We start from the raw sequence: 12,452 nt of genomic DNA, 5'->3' as shown, positions 1-12,452 counted from the left end.
GTGTGAAATTGTTCTCCTTCTTAAAATGGATGTAATTTTGCAGCTCCCCTGAGAGGTCCTGAATTTTGGAGAGTTATTAATGAAGATCCCATAAGGAAGCAGAAAAACGTTACTTTAGTTTGGAAGGTATGAAGAATTGTATTTCAGCTTCTGTCTCTCACTGTCTCTGTTTCTCACTCATGATATGGATGAATGCCACAGTTTGATGGCTTTGTGGGATGCATGATTCAAAAGTGTTGGTGGAGTTACTGGAGGTGGGCATAGAGCAAGCACGTGCGGTCCTGAATGACAGACTCAAACATTCATTATTCATGGTCCTTTTATAGACAGTACAATTAGGACACAGCTTCATTGATTTTACCACCTCTCACTCAGCAGCCCTGTCAGGTAGTAGAGGTTCCTAAAAAACATTGGTGGCAGTACTGCAATATACTCAGAATATAATCAGAATATAGTTCTTACCTCTTTTCCTCCCATATCTTTCTCTCTTCTCCTTACTGCTTTCTGCAGTTGTCTCTCCCTCTCCCTTTTCCTTATACACTGAAGTCTTTTCTACCACAAGCTGGCAGAGCTGTTTTTCTTCCCTTTTCTCCAACTTAATAGGATAGAATCCTTCCCTCTGCTGTTGCTCTGGATGGTTATGAGGTCACAGTGACTCTCCGTTCACTCAGTCAGTCAGCAGCCATTTTCATTCAGCAGCAGGGCAGGATTCCAGATTTACAGTTCAACAGAACACTCGCCAGTGACCCTGCTAACTGCCCTGGTTGTCACACCAGAGGCCCATCTTGGGTGAATAGGATCTGACCGTACCCTAAGCATAGTTACATGGGGCAATCAGTAGTACAGGCTGTATGGGGTCATTTGCTGCTCATATTTGTTCATCACCCACACAGCATATACTGTATACACATAATCCCCGCCTCTCAAAGCAAGCAAGTCCTTTTGTTCTGCTAAAGAACCACTGCATCGCCAGCTCCTCTTCCCAACCTCCCAGCACCCAGGATAGGAAGGACAGTATTTTGGCCAGAGTGTAAAGCACTCACCATCCTTCCTGTCGAGACAAATCTTGCCATCTGGGCTGTACTGATTCGCTGCAGTTTGGAGGAATAGAAACTCCAATATCAGATGTATAAGTCAAATCATGATATCTTAAGACTTGACCAGGCAATACACAATAAAATATAATTGCAAAGATGTACCATTCATTTATTTTAAAAAGTTTTTTTTTAAATATTGCACTTGAGTCTGATGCTTACATGTGCCAAAAAACAAAGGCTTCAGCTGGCTACCTGCAGGTGTCAGGAAGGGATCCCCCAGGCCCCCCACCCCCATGTATTCTGTTGTGATGTTTTTTGTTTCCTTCCTCCAAAGCATCTAGATGGCCACATGGAGATGGGACCATGGACAGGGTAGGCCAGTGCTCTGAGATGACACTGAGACTTCTCTCTTTCAAAGGCTTGGCTGGCTGGTTCTTGCTCATATGCTCACTGATCGCCATGTGTGGCATCAGGAAGGAATTTCCCCCAGGTCAGATTGGCAGGGACCTTGGGGATTTTCACCTTCCTCTGCAGCTTGTGGGTTGCTTTCCAGAATTATCTGGGTACACCTCACTTAGTCATTTCCCTGCCATTGCAGGACCCTCGGGCATTGTTGCACCTCAGTCCCTCTTATTCTCTGCCTTTGGCACACAATCTAGTCTCCTTTGGGCTTATTTTGGTTGTGAGGCCCTTCTGGCCTTAAACTCTATGATTTGGAGTCTTTAAAAACAGTGGATGCAAATTATATTGAAAGATGTTCATCTCCATTTGCCAGATTCTCAGAAAAGGAGGCCAAGGTCTGTGTGCAGAATTGTTCCAGCAACTATAAACCATCCCCTGTACAATTGCTATGACTCTACGTGCAAACAGTGTAATTGCACATGCAAACGATTAGTTAGGTGACTGACTAACTACCCTTATTTGCACATGTAGTCATGGTAACTGTGCCTGCAGCCTCGCATGCATTATTGCATCTGGTCCTGAGTCTCTTTTACTGAAAATACTTCCCCAAATTAGGATCATGGCAATTCCTTCTGGCTCTGCATCCTTTAAAAATAATAAGATAAAACAATGAGTTACCAGAGCAAACTAAAGGTTTGCATTTCCTCAATCACACTTGTCTTAGGAGCTATGGTAAGTAGAGATGTCAGGCGTCGGTGATTATGGAAAAACTTTAGCCTGTTTAAATGCACAGCAATATTTTAGGTATAAGAAAAGTCGTCTCCCTGATGGGTATTATTTAGGGTCCTGCTCTCTCAGAACTAGAAGGCTGCTCTCTACTGTCAAGTGAAAATCAAACCCTAGCAAGCTAAAATATACTGATATTTCCTGCAGCCATTGATGAGGAATTACTCATTATGCAGTGTGTGTGGATATATTGTAAAGCATCACACTTCAGAAAACATCACTTGGACTGAATATGTCACCAATGGCACTACCTGTATGTTTCCATGGACTGAGGATGCACACACCATTACAGTGCTAGCTGTTAACTCAATTGGAGCTTCCTCAATGAATTTTAATTTAACTCTGTCGCAGCAAATGAGCACAGGTAAGACTAACAGGTTAGTAATAACACTGATGCATTCAGAAGATGTTTAACATTAGGAATGCCTACTGTGCTTTTGACAGTTTTCTTTTAACAAAGAAATCTTTATTCAGAAGGAAAATGTACCTCTTATGATGACTTTCTCTGCTATAATAGGAATGAAAAGCCTGAAACTCCACATTTTTAACAGAACTGAAATTTCCCAATATTTAGTTTCAGCAACGCAAAAGCATTCCCACTGTGGGAACATTTTTGGTTGTTCTGAAATGAAATATGCACCCCAAGATCCTGGCTGCTCACCTGAGGGATGCTTGGATCCCTCGGCTGCCAGCTGGGGAGCTGGGCAGCCCTGGCAGCCTGCTGTGTGAGCTGTGGGGGACCCAGAGAACTGGATAGCCTGGCAGCCTACCTGGTGGACTGCAGGGGAACTGGAGATCCCAGGAAATTGAGCAGCTTGATTGACATGCTCCAGCTTTCTGAGAACCCTCTGCAGATGAGCAGTGGGAAAACTAGGGAGCCAGGTGGGCTGGCAGGAAACCAGGCAGGCGGGCTCGCTGGCCAGCCTGCTGCTTCTGTCAAGACTTTTGATGAAATCAACGCCTTCCTGTGGAACATTTTGATTTCCATTGACTCGGCATTTTCTGACAGCTCACTTATTCATTATGACTTTACACTTCATAGTAGCACCCTCTTTGTTGATTCACCCAGACTCTGCCTTGTTAGGTGGTAGTCTGTATTTTAAATGTCATGGGAAGCATTACTGCAATCTGTAGGCAGAGCTGAAATTTTGTCAACTAGTATTTAAATGCATGTGCTTTCTATGGGTCAAAGTCTGGCTAATGGTGTGCATGAACGTACCCCAGAAAGGCTGCAGCTAGCAGTAGGAGTGCAAGATGGAAATTGGCCACCTAGGTTCTTATCCCTCTTCCATAGAAGAGCGTAACACCACATGAGCCGTAGATTTATGCTCTGTTTTGCTAGCGACATTTTGATGGTTTTTAGCTATTACAGTATGTCTCAACTAAGGAGTGAAAGTTTGAAAGATCGAGGTAAGAACCAGGAATATTGCTCAAAACAGGAATATTGCTTAAGGAGAGAACACTGTGTGAAATGTGGTGAGAACACAACCCACAGATTTGATCTGTTTAACACCTGGAGCCAGATACTCAGGGCTTGTCTACAGGGTGGGCTAATATGCTCTACAGGGGTGCGATTTCTCAAGTGCACTAACGATTTTCACATTAATCGGTCCATATAGACGCTGCTGGCGTGCTTTAATGTAGTGCTGTTTCAAACAGTACTACATTAAAACACGCTAGGGTACCTTCTATATGAACTGTCAGAATCTGCATAGACTAATTAATGTGCAACATGTTGGTGTGCTTTAGAAATCACACCTTTGTAGAGCACATTACCCCACTGTGAAGATAAGTCCTGTGCTAGTGTAAAACAATGTCACTTCATTGACTTAAGTGGAGATGCAAAAATAAACAACAAAGAACCTAAACCATTATAATCTTTTTCATCTCTGTGTGGGATCTGAGATTTAGCATGTATAATCCAACTCTGATTTGCTATAGCTGATCTCATTTTAATCATGCTTTTTTCTGTTTTATCAGTGAATATTGTGCAGTCACTCAGTGCTTATCCAGTAAACAGCAGTTGTGTAATTCTGACCTGGACACTTTCACCTCAAATGTATGTGATGTCTTTTTTTCTTGAATGGAAAAACCTTAATGAGGAAGAACAAATGAAATGGATACGAGTTGCTCCAAATATTAGCAAATACTATATTTATGGTGAGTTTGTACTTGAAAATAAACACCCGTGATATTTTTACCTGTGTTACACTGTGGTGAAAGGTTGCACTTTCTGGGTACATGAATCTAGCTTCTCTGCTGTATCCTTCTCTCTCTTTTTTTTGTAATGAAAGAATACTTTGAGTGCTAAAGATTGCTCTTGGCTGTACTGGATCTTACTTGTCAGTTGAGGATCAACTATAGAGTTAATGACCTGGGCTGATACAGGATTGCTGACTTGTCCTTATTGCTGTTAAAAACCCAGGCCCTGGTCCTGCATCACCTTGTGTCACGTGGGCATTGGTCCGCAAAGCCATACGCACCTTAGTCGCTGCGCACAAAGGAACTGCAGACTCCTTGGTTCAGATCTGCACAAACCTCCATATTCACTCTGGGCCTGACCCTCCTTTCATTTGCACCTGCTTTATGCTGATATATCTGCATTGATCTCAATGGAGTTGTTCCTGATTTACATCCATTTAAGGATCATCATTACCATATTGAACTTGGGGAAAAAGTATGCTTCATCTTTTTTACATCCTGTACATGTGTGGGTTTGTATTTGGTTGTGAGGAAGTGATGAAGAGGAAAGGTCAGTTATATATGTTATGCTAACACCAATATATGCTGAATGTATGTTAAATATAAATATTACATATATCTACTATTTATCCAGATTTTACTGTATGTGCTTTGGGGCTTTAATATTTATAATCTTTTCATCAAAAGCTAATAATTCCATAAGAAGAAATTGCTAATATATCCAAAATAGATTGTTGGGTCTACATTTGAATCCAAAATTTAAAGGATTAAACGAGAGAAAATAATTCTTCTTTTCCTGTGGGCTTCCCTTGAACCACTGTTGCATGAGATCAAAGACTCTCTAGAGGCTAGTATTTTATAGTCTTACTAAATTGGAATTTAAACTCAAAAGTCTGATTTCTTCCTTCCAGATCATTTTATTCTTATTGAGAAGTACCAGTTTAGCCTGTACCCAATATTCCCTGAAGGAGTAGGCAACCCCAAAACAACTGATGGATTCATCAAAGGTGACCAATATGATCTTAATTTTTTTTTTTATTAAGCAGCAGCTGGTTAGTAAAAGTTCCCTTTGAATATGATATGGACGCTTGCTCATGTTTTTATGAGAAACAACAAGAAAACTGTTTTGAAAACACAGTGATTGAGATATAACTGACCCTAGTCGAGTTGATATAAATTGGCATAGCTTAGAAGTCAGTGGAGTACCCCCACCAACTTTTCCTGGCACTGTCTCTACATTTTATTTAATATCATAATGCATTTCAAGTTTTGACCCATGTTTTCAAAAGGGTCAGTGTTCTGCAGGGGAAGGGCATATGTTGGGACAATCCCAAGGGGTTTCTGAGGTCCTATATTCCCATGGTTCTTCTGTGTATGGGCTACTCCCTTTATTTGCCTTAGTGATGATTCTGAGTAACAGGGGAACAACGGACTGTCCCACAGAAACATGGGAGCCACTGAGTTTTTAGAGTAATTTCACGTCCTGTGTATTTGTACACAAGTCAGGGGTCCCTGGTGTGACACAATACAATTTACTTAAGGGTGATACAATAAGCATATATAACCTACTAATGTACAGCGAGTAATTTGTTTCTGATTTGTATGCATACTGATCGTTATCTAAACTGTTCTATTTATAGATATTTTAAATTGCAGTAAAGTTAGGACTGATAACTGGAGAAATATTGCAAATAGATTGAAACAGATTCCTTTCGTTTTCAGATAGGAGTGAAAAACGGAATGATGCAGGCATCTATGTGATTCTACCAATAGTTATTTCATCCTTCGTTTTGTTGCTTGGAACTTTGCTGATCTCGCAACAAAGGCATGTTGTTTATTTCCATATACGATTCCCTAAATGTGCTTATAAGAAGACACTGCAGCTTAAAAAGTGTGTGCCTATAGAAACATTCACACCTAGTTAACTTTTGGGACCATTTATATATTTGAGATGTACATTATCTGAAAGGCAGCATAGTCTAGTGCAGTGGTTCTCAAACGTATTTGATCGCGCCCCCCCTTCTTCATGTCTGTAGTCGTTTATACCCCCCACACCATACAAGTACACATGCAACTCTCACTAAATATTAAAAACTGTAAGGCATTGATTCAAACAGAGCCATTTAAGTATGGAGTAATGTCAATTTGAAGTGAGATAGTGCTTACTAGCATCACACTGTTGTTACTAGTATGATGGGTGTGCCTGTTTTTTGAAGCAGAGCAATTGCATGAATGAGCCAGTAACCCATTGTAATAAAAGCAAAAGCAAAACTGCGATCGTGGTCAATGCTTACAATTAAACGTGCACGCCACATCGTAGCAAACGGATTAACGTACAGATGGCAACGACTTTGTATACTTTTCCTATGCAAGCTTAACAGACATCCATCGCAATGCACGGTGCCATCAAGAGTCAAAGGCACAGCACCATCTGCAGGCTGATATGTCTGGAGGAATCAGCCCCGCTAGTTATTCATTGCTGTGGGTAAAATGAGTGCAGCAAGCTTCTCATGCCCCCGCCCCAAATACAACCCCCAATTTGAGAACCTCTGGTTTAGTGGATTGAACACAGCACTGGGAACTAGACATTTCTGAAAGCCCATGTTCAGTACCTTTGAAAATCAGGCCATTACCCTGTCTCTGCTTATGTCTTTGTGCTGCCATGATAGTGAGCAGTTCTATATTTCTGTCTTGAGCACTGCCATATACAATGTGTATAATCAGTACTAAACCAATGCTTTGTCGAAACATTTCAGAATGAAGAAACTGTTCTGGGAGGATGTTCCAAACCCCAAGAACTGCTCCTGGGCACAAGGAGTTAATTTTCAGAAGGTATGGGTTTCCATAGTGATACGTTTTTTTAATATGGGTTTGTGTTTCACACACTTACATTCAGTTTAAAGTGTTAAACTGTTAAGAATTATCCAAATAATCAAACACAAGATCTTGAAGCCATGGAGAGTGGCAAAACACAGGAGTTTTCTTCAGCCGTAGAAAGCTGACAGTTGGATGTGGGCCAGAACCTCGGATCAAGACCTATTTTGAAATTCATGGGCAATCTTAGGGTATGTTTACACTGCACTGTAACTCTCAGTCTGTGGACCCAGTGTTTCCAAGCCTGTTCTTGAGCATCCACACTGCATTGTAAACTTGGGCTTAACAGTTGCTGGACCCAGGTCTCACAGCCATGCTAATGCATTCACACTGCATTATGCAGACCTTCTGACTCTGGTCTGCAGCATAAGCTGCATCCACACTGCAAAAAAGGATAGGGCTTGGACTCGAGTCAGAGCAGGACTTGGGCTCTGACTCACTCCTCCAGCAGCGTGCCAGGACACAGGTCCTGTATGTTTGCTGACCTGAGTCACACTGATTTTTGTGTGGGTGGAAGTGGGGGCTAGGACTCAAAGTTGAGTCAAAGTCCAGGCTTAGTGTTTAGTAGAGCTAAATCCTGCCACCAGATGATTCTTAGTTGTATGACACCCTTTGAAGTCAGGGGGCGGGGAGGGCACATGTCCACACCCAGGGCCAAATTCTTTGCTGGTGCAAACTGGCTCAGCTACAGTTGACCTGTGCCAATTTACAGACTTAAATGAACAGGCACCAGTTCAAACCAGCTGAGAATTTGTCCCTCTGTTCCAGAATTTGACACTTATTGTGTAGTCATTGAGATAGTAACTTAAAAATTCAGGATTACTATTTCATAAAGAAACTGCATCTAATGGACCATGACTGTTTGATTTTTTTCAGATATTTAATTTTCATTCCCAGTGAAGTTTTCTTTTCTCATCTTTTATTTTATTTCATTTCATTTAAACAGAGAATGGACATTCTTTGAAGTCTAATCATGATCACTTCCTGCTGAACCATTGTGCCAGCTCCCAGACTTCATATACAGAATTGTTAGAAGATTTTTCTGTTTACATTCAGAAGACAGGAAACACAGATACAATACATGATGATTGATTTAAAGATAGTCCTGGAAATAGTTTTGTTCAAAACTTAAGATGCCCATGCAAAATCAGGAACAATTGCCATATTGCAGCTTAGAGCAGGGTTTGCTACACATGTCGGCAAAAATCTTGCTTTAAATCACATTTTTAGTGACCTGTTTATTAAGGCTCTGATTTGCAGAGGGCTGAACACTTTCATCTCCTAGGCTTCAATAAGAGATGAGAGTGCCCAGCACCTATGAGGCTGGAGCCATAGAAGCAGAAATATCAGAATGGTCTGAGATTCAGCTAGTTAAGTGCAAGACTTGCCCCATTATCATCTTAAAATAATTCTTTAACAGAGTTATTGGTTGTTTAGCCCAAGAACTAGCCTGATTCTGAAGCTGAACAGCTTTGGGAATTTCCACTGACTTCAGGCATGTTGAGGATGTACACAGCACTGCCATAAAGGTCAATGGGAGCTGATCACATGCATCTGAGTGCAGAATTTAGTCCAAAGAATTTGCAGAAATAATTCAGAATGTTCATTGTGCCAAAGTTTTCTGTGACAAGCACCATTGTCCATGTTGTGTTGTGTAGACAGGTACTTCACTCACTATCATTTAAACACAAAGCTATTATCACAGCCACTTTAATAATAGTGTCTGACATTAGGGGTGGGTGTGTGTGTGTGTGTGTGTGTGTGTACAAATCTGTTGTTACCCTTAATATGGCAACTTCTGCTTAGTATAATCTCCATTTAGCATCGTTTCCTGTTTATAGCTAACCTATTAAAGTCTTTTTTTCTTTTTTGTTTGAAGTGTTGCTGTATTGTTAGAATGCAAAGAATATCATTTAATATTAAACAAAGTTCATTGAAATATATAATATAGGGCCTGATACAAAGCTCCCTGAAGTCAGTGAGACTTTTTCCATTAGCTCCATGGAGCGGTGGACTAGCATCACAGTGCTGCTATACTGACAAGGATGGCGAAAATGCCTTACAATTTTGAAAAGTATCAAATATGGCTGTAGGGCTTTGAACAAAGATTTGCATATTGCTGGAGGAAGTGTGTGAGTGTGAGTAGCACAGAGACCTTTTTATTTACTTAATTAATTTAGCTATATATAGAAAAGGAAACTTATCACCACCGCCCCAATAACTCACATGTTGGATCAGGGACTGTGGGCCTGATTCTCCTCCCACGCTGGTGTAAATCAGGAGTAAGCCCATTGAAATCAGTGAAGTTAGACTAATTTACGAACAGCCAAAGGAGAGTAAAGGATTTATACTCCCATGACATTATTCCATATTCTTATGTCCTGTTGGGTTCCTAGCTAAGGAGAAAGAAGTTATGCATGTGAATATAAAGTGTTGTGACAAATTTCTGTCCTTGCCTCTGTGGGTCCCGCGTTTCCTGGCAGATTTCGCTAGCCTCAGAGGCTCACTGTGACCCTCCACATAACCCTTCTTTCTCTAGGGACAAGGATCACAGTCTACTGAGCCATTTTCATCATAAGCCAGTGAGGGAGGTGAGGAGAAGTTATCCTTCCTTGCACAGTCTCTGTTGTCTCCCAGTCTCAGTGATTAATCAGGGGCAAAGCAGGGGGGGAGCCCAGGCCCACCCCCTACTCCAGGCTCCCACCCAAGGACCCTAATAGTATCACCTATGGTAGCTGACCTTTTAGAAACATGACATGTACAATTCCCTGGGTTACTTCCCCCACAGCAGCCCTCACTTCCTCAAGCTCCACTTCACCCTTACCTCAGGGCCTCCTTCCTTGTGCCTGATATGGTGTGTACTACTCAGCCTCTCCAACAGCACAACTTCCTCCCACAGCTCCTGACATGCACACCCACCTGACTGGCTGAGAGTCTTTTAACTAGTTTCAGCCAGCCCCTGATTGGCTTCAGGTGTCCCAATCAACCTAGCATTCTCCCTGCCTTCTGGAAAGTTCTTAATTGGCCCCAGGTGTCTTAATTGACCTGGAGCAGCTGCCATTTCACTTATCCTGGTACCAGGGATTTGTTTAGCCTGGAGCTAAAATATCTATCTCCCACTACTTTTCTATAGCCATCTGGCCTTGCCCCGTCACAATGTATTGTGCTGAATGGGAAATTGAAGGGTCATGTGACCTTTGACAGCATGTACTGCAATACAGTCTATATATTTAATGCATGCTTCCTTCGTACACTTTATTAATCTTAGTGAAAAATGGGCCACATGGGTATGTCTACAATGCAATAAAAGACTCATGGCATGGCTGAAGCTGGCCCGGGTCAGCTCACTTGGGCTCACAGGGCTTGGGCTGTGGGGCTAAAAATTGCAGTTTAGGCATTGGGCAAAGACTGGAGCCCGGGCTCTGAAACCTTGCGATGCAAGGGTGTCTCGGAGCCCAGGATCCAGACTGAGAGGGAGACTGTCTACACTGCAACTTATAGCCCTGCAAACCAAGCCCTGTGAACCAGTCAATTCACCAGGCTCTGAGACTCGTTATTTTTATTGCAATGTAGACGTACCCATACTGTCCTCAGATGAGCACCGTTGAGTCTCTCTGATTCCATGTGCATCCAAGGCCAGGGTCTATACGCCTTTGAAAATAGAAGGAATTTATGGAGCTGGGGCCAGATTCTGCCCTCATTTATTTGAATGCAATTTCCAGTGGGAAAAACGAAGTGTAGAACTTGTACTGTAACTCTCATTAGCTTTGATACCCATTGCCTGGATAAAACTTCCACATATCAGCACTAGAAACCTCTAACATCCTTATGTCTGAAGCCACGTGTAACTCTTATTTTCTTTTGATACGTCTGTCAGAATGCAAGGTTAAATAGAGTCAATAATTGATTACTAATGTGTGTATTTGATATAGTATGTTCTATGATTGATACTGCAAGGCTGTATTTATGGAGTATTAGTTTAACAAAATATTATCATTTTTAACCATTAATGCAGTACAGCATAGGATGGGTAAATCCTGCATCTGTACTGTAATCTTGCAAAAATGTACACACGTGCTTAATGTTAAGATTATGGATGATCCCACTGATTTTCCAGTGAAATGACTCTTGTACTTAAGGATAAGGATGTGAATAAGTGTTTGCAGGATTGGGTCATAGGGTCTAATCCTGCAGACCTTACTTATCCAAAGCTCCAAATGATTTCCAAGGGAGATATGGCTGAGTAATGACTATGGCACTATCCCTGAAAAGATTTATGCACATGTTTAACTTTGCATAGTGTGAGTAGTCCCATTGACCTCAGTGGGATTATTCCCAGTGTGTAAAGTTAAGCAGGACCTAAGGACTGCAGGATTGTGAGTGGAGCATATTTTGTAGTCTCCTTGTGTCTGGCAAATGAGTGTGAATTAAATTTTACTCTGTGCCACCTAACACCATGAGTATTCCCTTTTGGTTTCATAGAATTATGTTAACTGCTATAAAATATTTGCACAAATCATACGACACACCTGTTGAGAACATATTTTACAGCGATATTTACACATATTACTCTGTCATTATTTACATTATATTATAGTATTACATCTTTCTCAGGAGATTGTATATTCATTGTATTTATATATTCATCTAATATATTTTACTTAGTGATGTGTTTGATTCAGCAGAAAGTGACCTTTACTAATTGAAATGTCTATTTTAAAAAGTGGTATTTGATAATTTAATTTTTGATATTTGATAAAATGTGATAGGCAGTATTCTTAATGTGATTCTGTAGAATTCATATCCAGAGTTATGCTTATGCTTCGGAGCATAAGTCAACCTTTAGTAATTGGTGGTCAGAAAGAAACATGCTTGCCGAGAGGTCCACAGCTGCCTACTGTGGGATTTCTGCTCTGAAGTATCTTGTACTGGCCACTGCTGATGAGAGAATACTGAACTAAATGGACCATTGATCTGATTCATTACAACAGTTCCTACATTCCTACCTGGATTCATAGGTGATCTGCCTTAGGGAAGGATAAATTTCAATAAGGGACATTCAATATGAATTAAAGACATTGCTTGGTATATGCATTGTAGCAACTGTCTGCAGCTCATTTCAGTAATCAGTTTGCTAATTTTAAATGTCAT

General features: G+C 41.1%; 1 protein-coding gene across 1 annotated transcript in view; it reads left to right on the top strand.

The window, feature by feature from the left end:
* Positions 1-12,452, top strand: part of LEPR (leptin receptor) — a 61,791-nt gene that overhangs the window by 47,409 nt on the left and 1,930 nt on the right. The window contains exons 12-17 of the mRNA XM_073358245.2: positions 44-126; positions 2,373-2,589; positions 4,206-4,385; positions 5,339-5,434; positions 6,150-6,252; positions 7,184-7,259. Of these exons, the coding sequence (XP_073214346.1) occupies positions 44-126; positions 2,373-2,589; positions 4,206-4,385; positions 5,339-5,434; positions 6,150-6,252; positions 7,184-7,259 (755 nt within the window). The remainder of the gene's footprint in view (positions 1-43; positions 127-2,372; positions 2,590-4,205; positions 4,386-5,338; positions 5,435-6,149; positions 6,253-7,183; positions 7,260-12,452) is intronic.

Source organism: Lepidochelys kempii, chromosome 8 (assembly GCF_965140285.1).
Source record: "Lepidochelys kempii isolate rLepKem1 chromosome 8, rLepKem1.hap1, whole genome shotgun sequence".
Classification (NCBI taxonomy): domain Eukaryota; kingdom Metazoa; phylum Chordata; order Testudines; family Cheloniidae; genus Lepidochelys; species Lepidochelys kempii.
The sequence above is the reverse complement of the archived record's forward strand: the minus strand, read 5'-3'. Positions and strand labels throughout refer to the sequence as shown.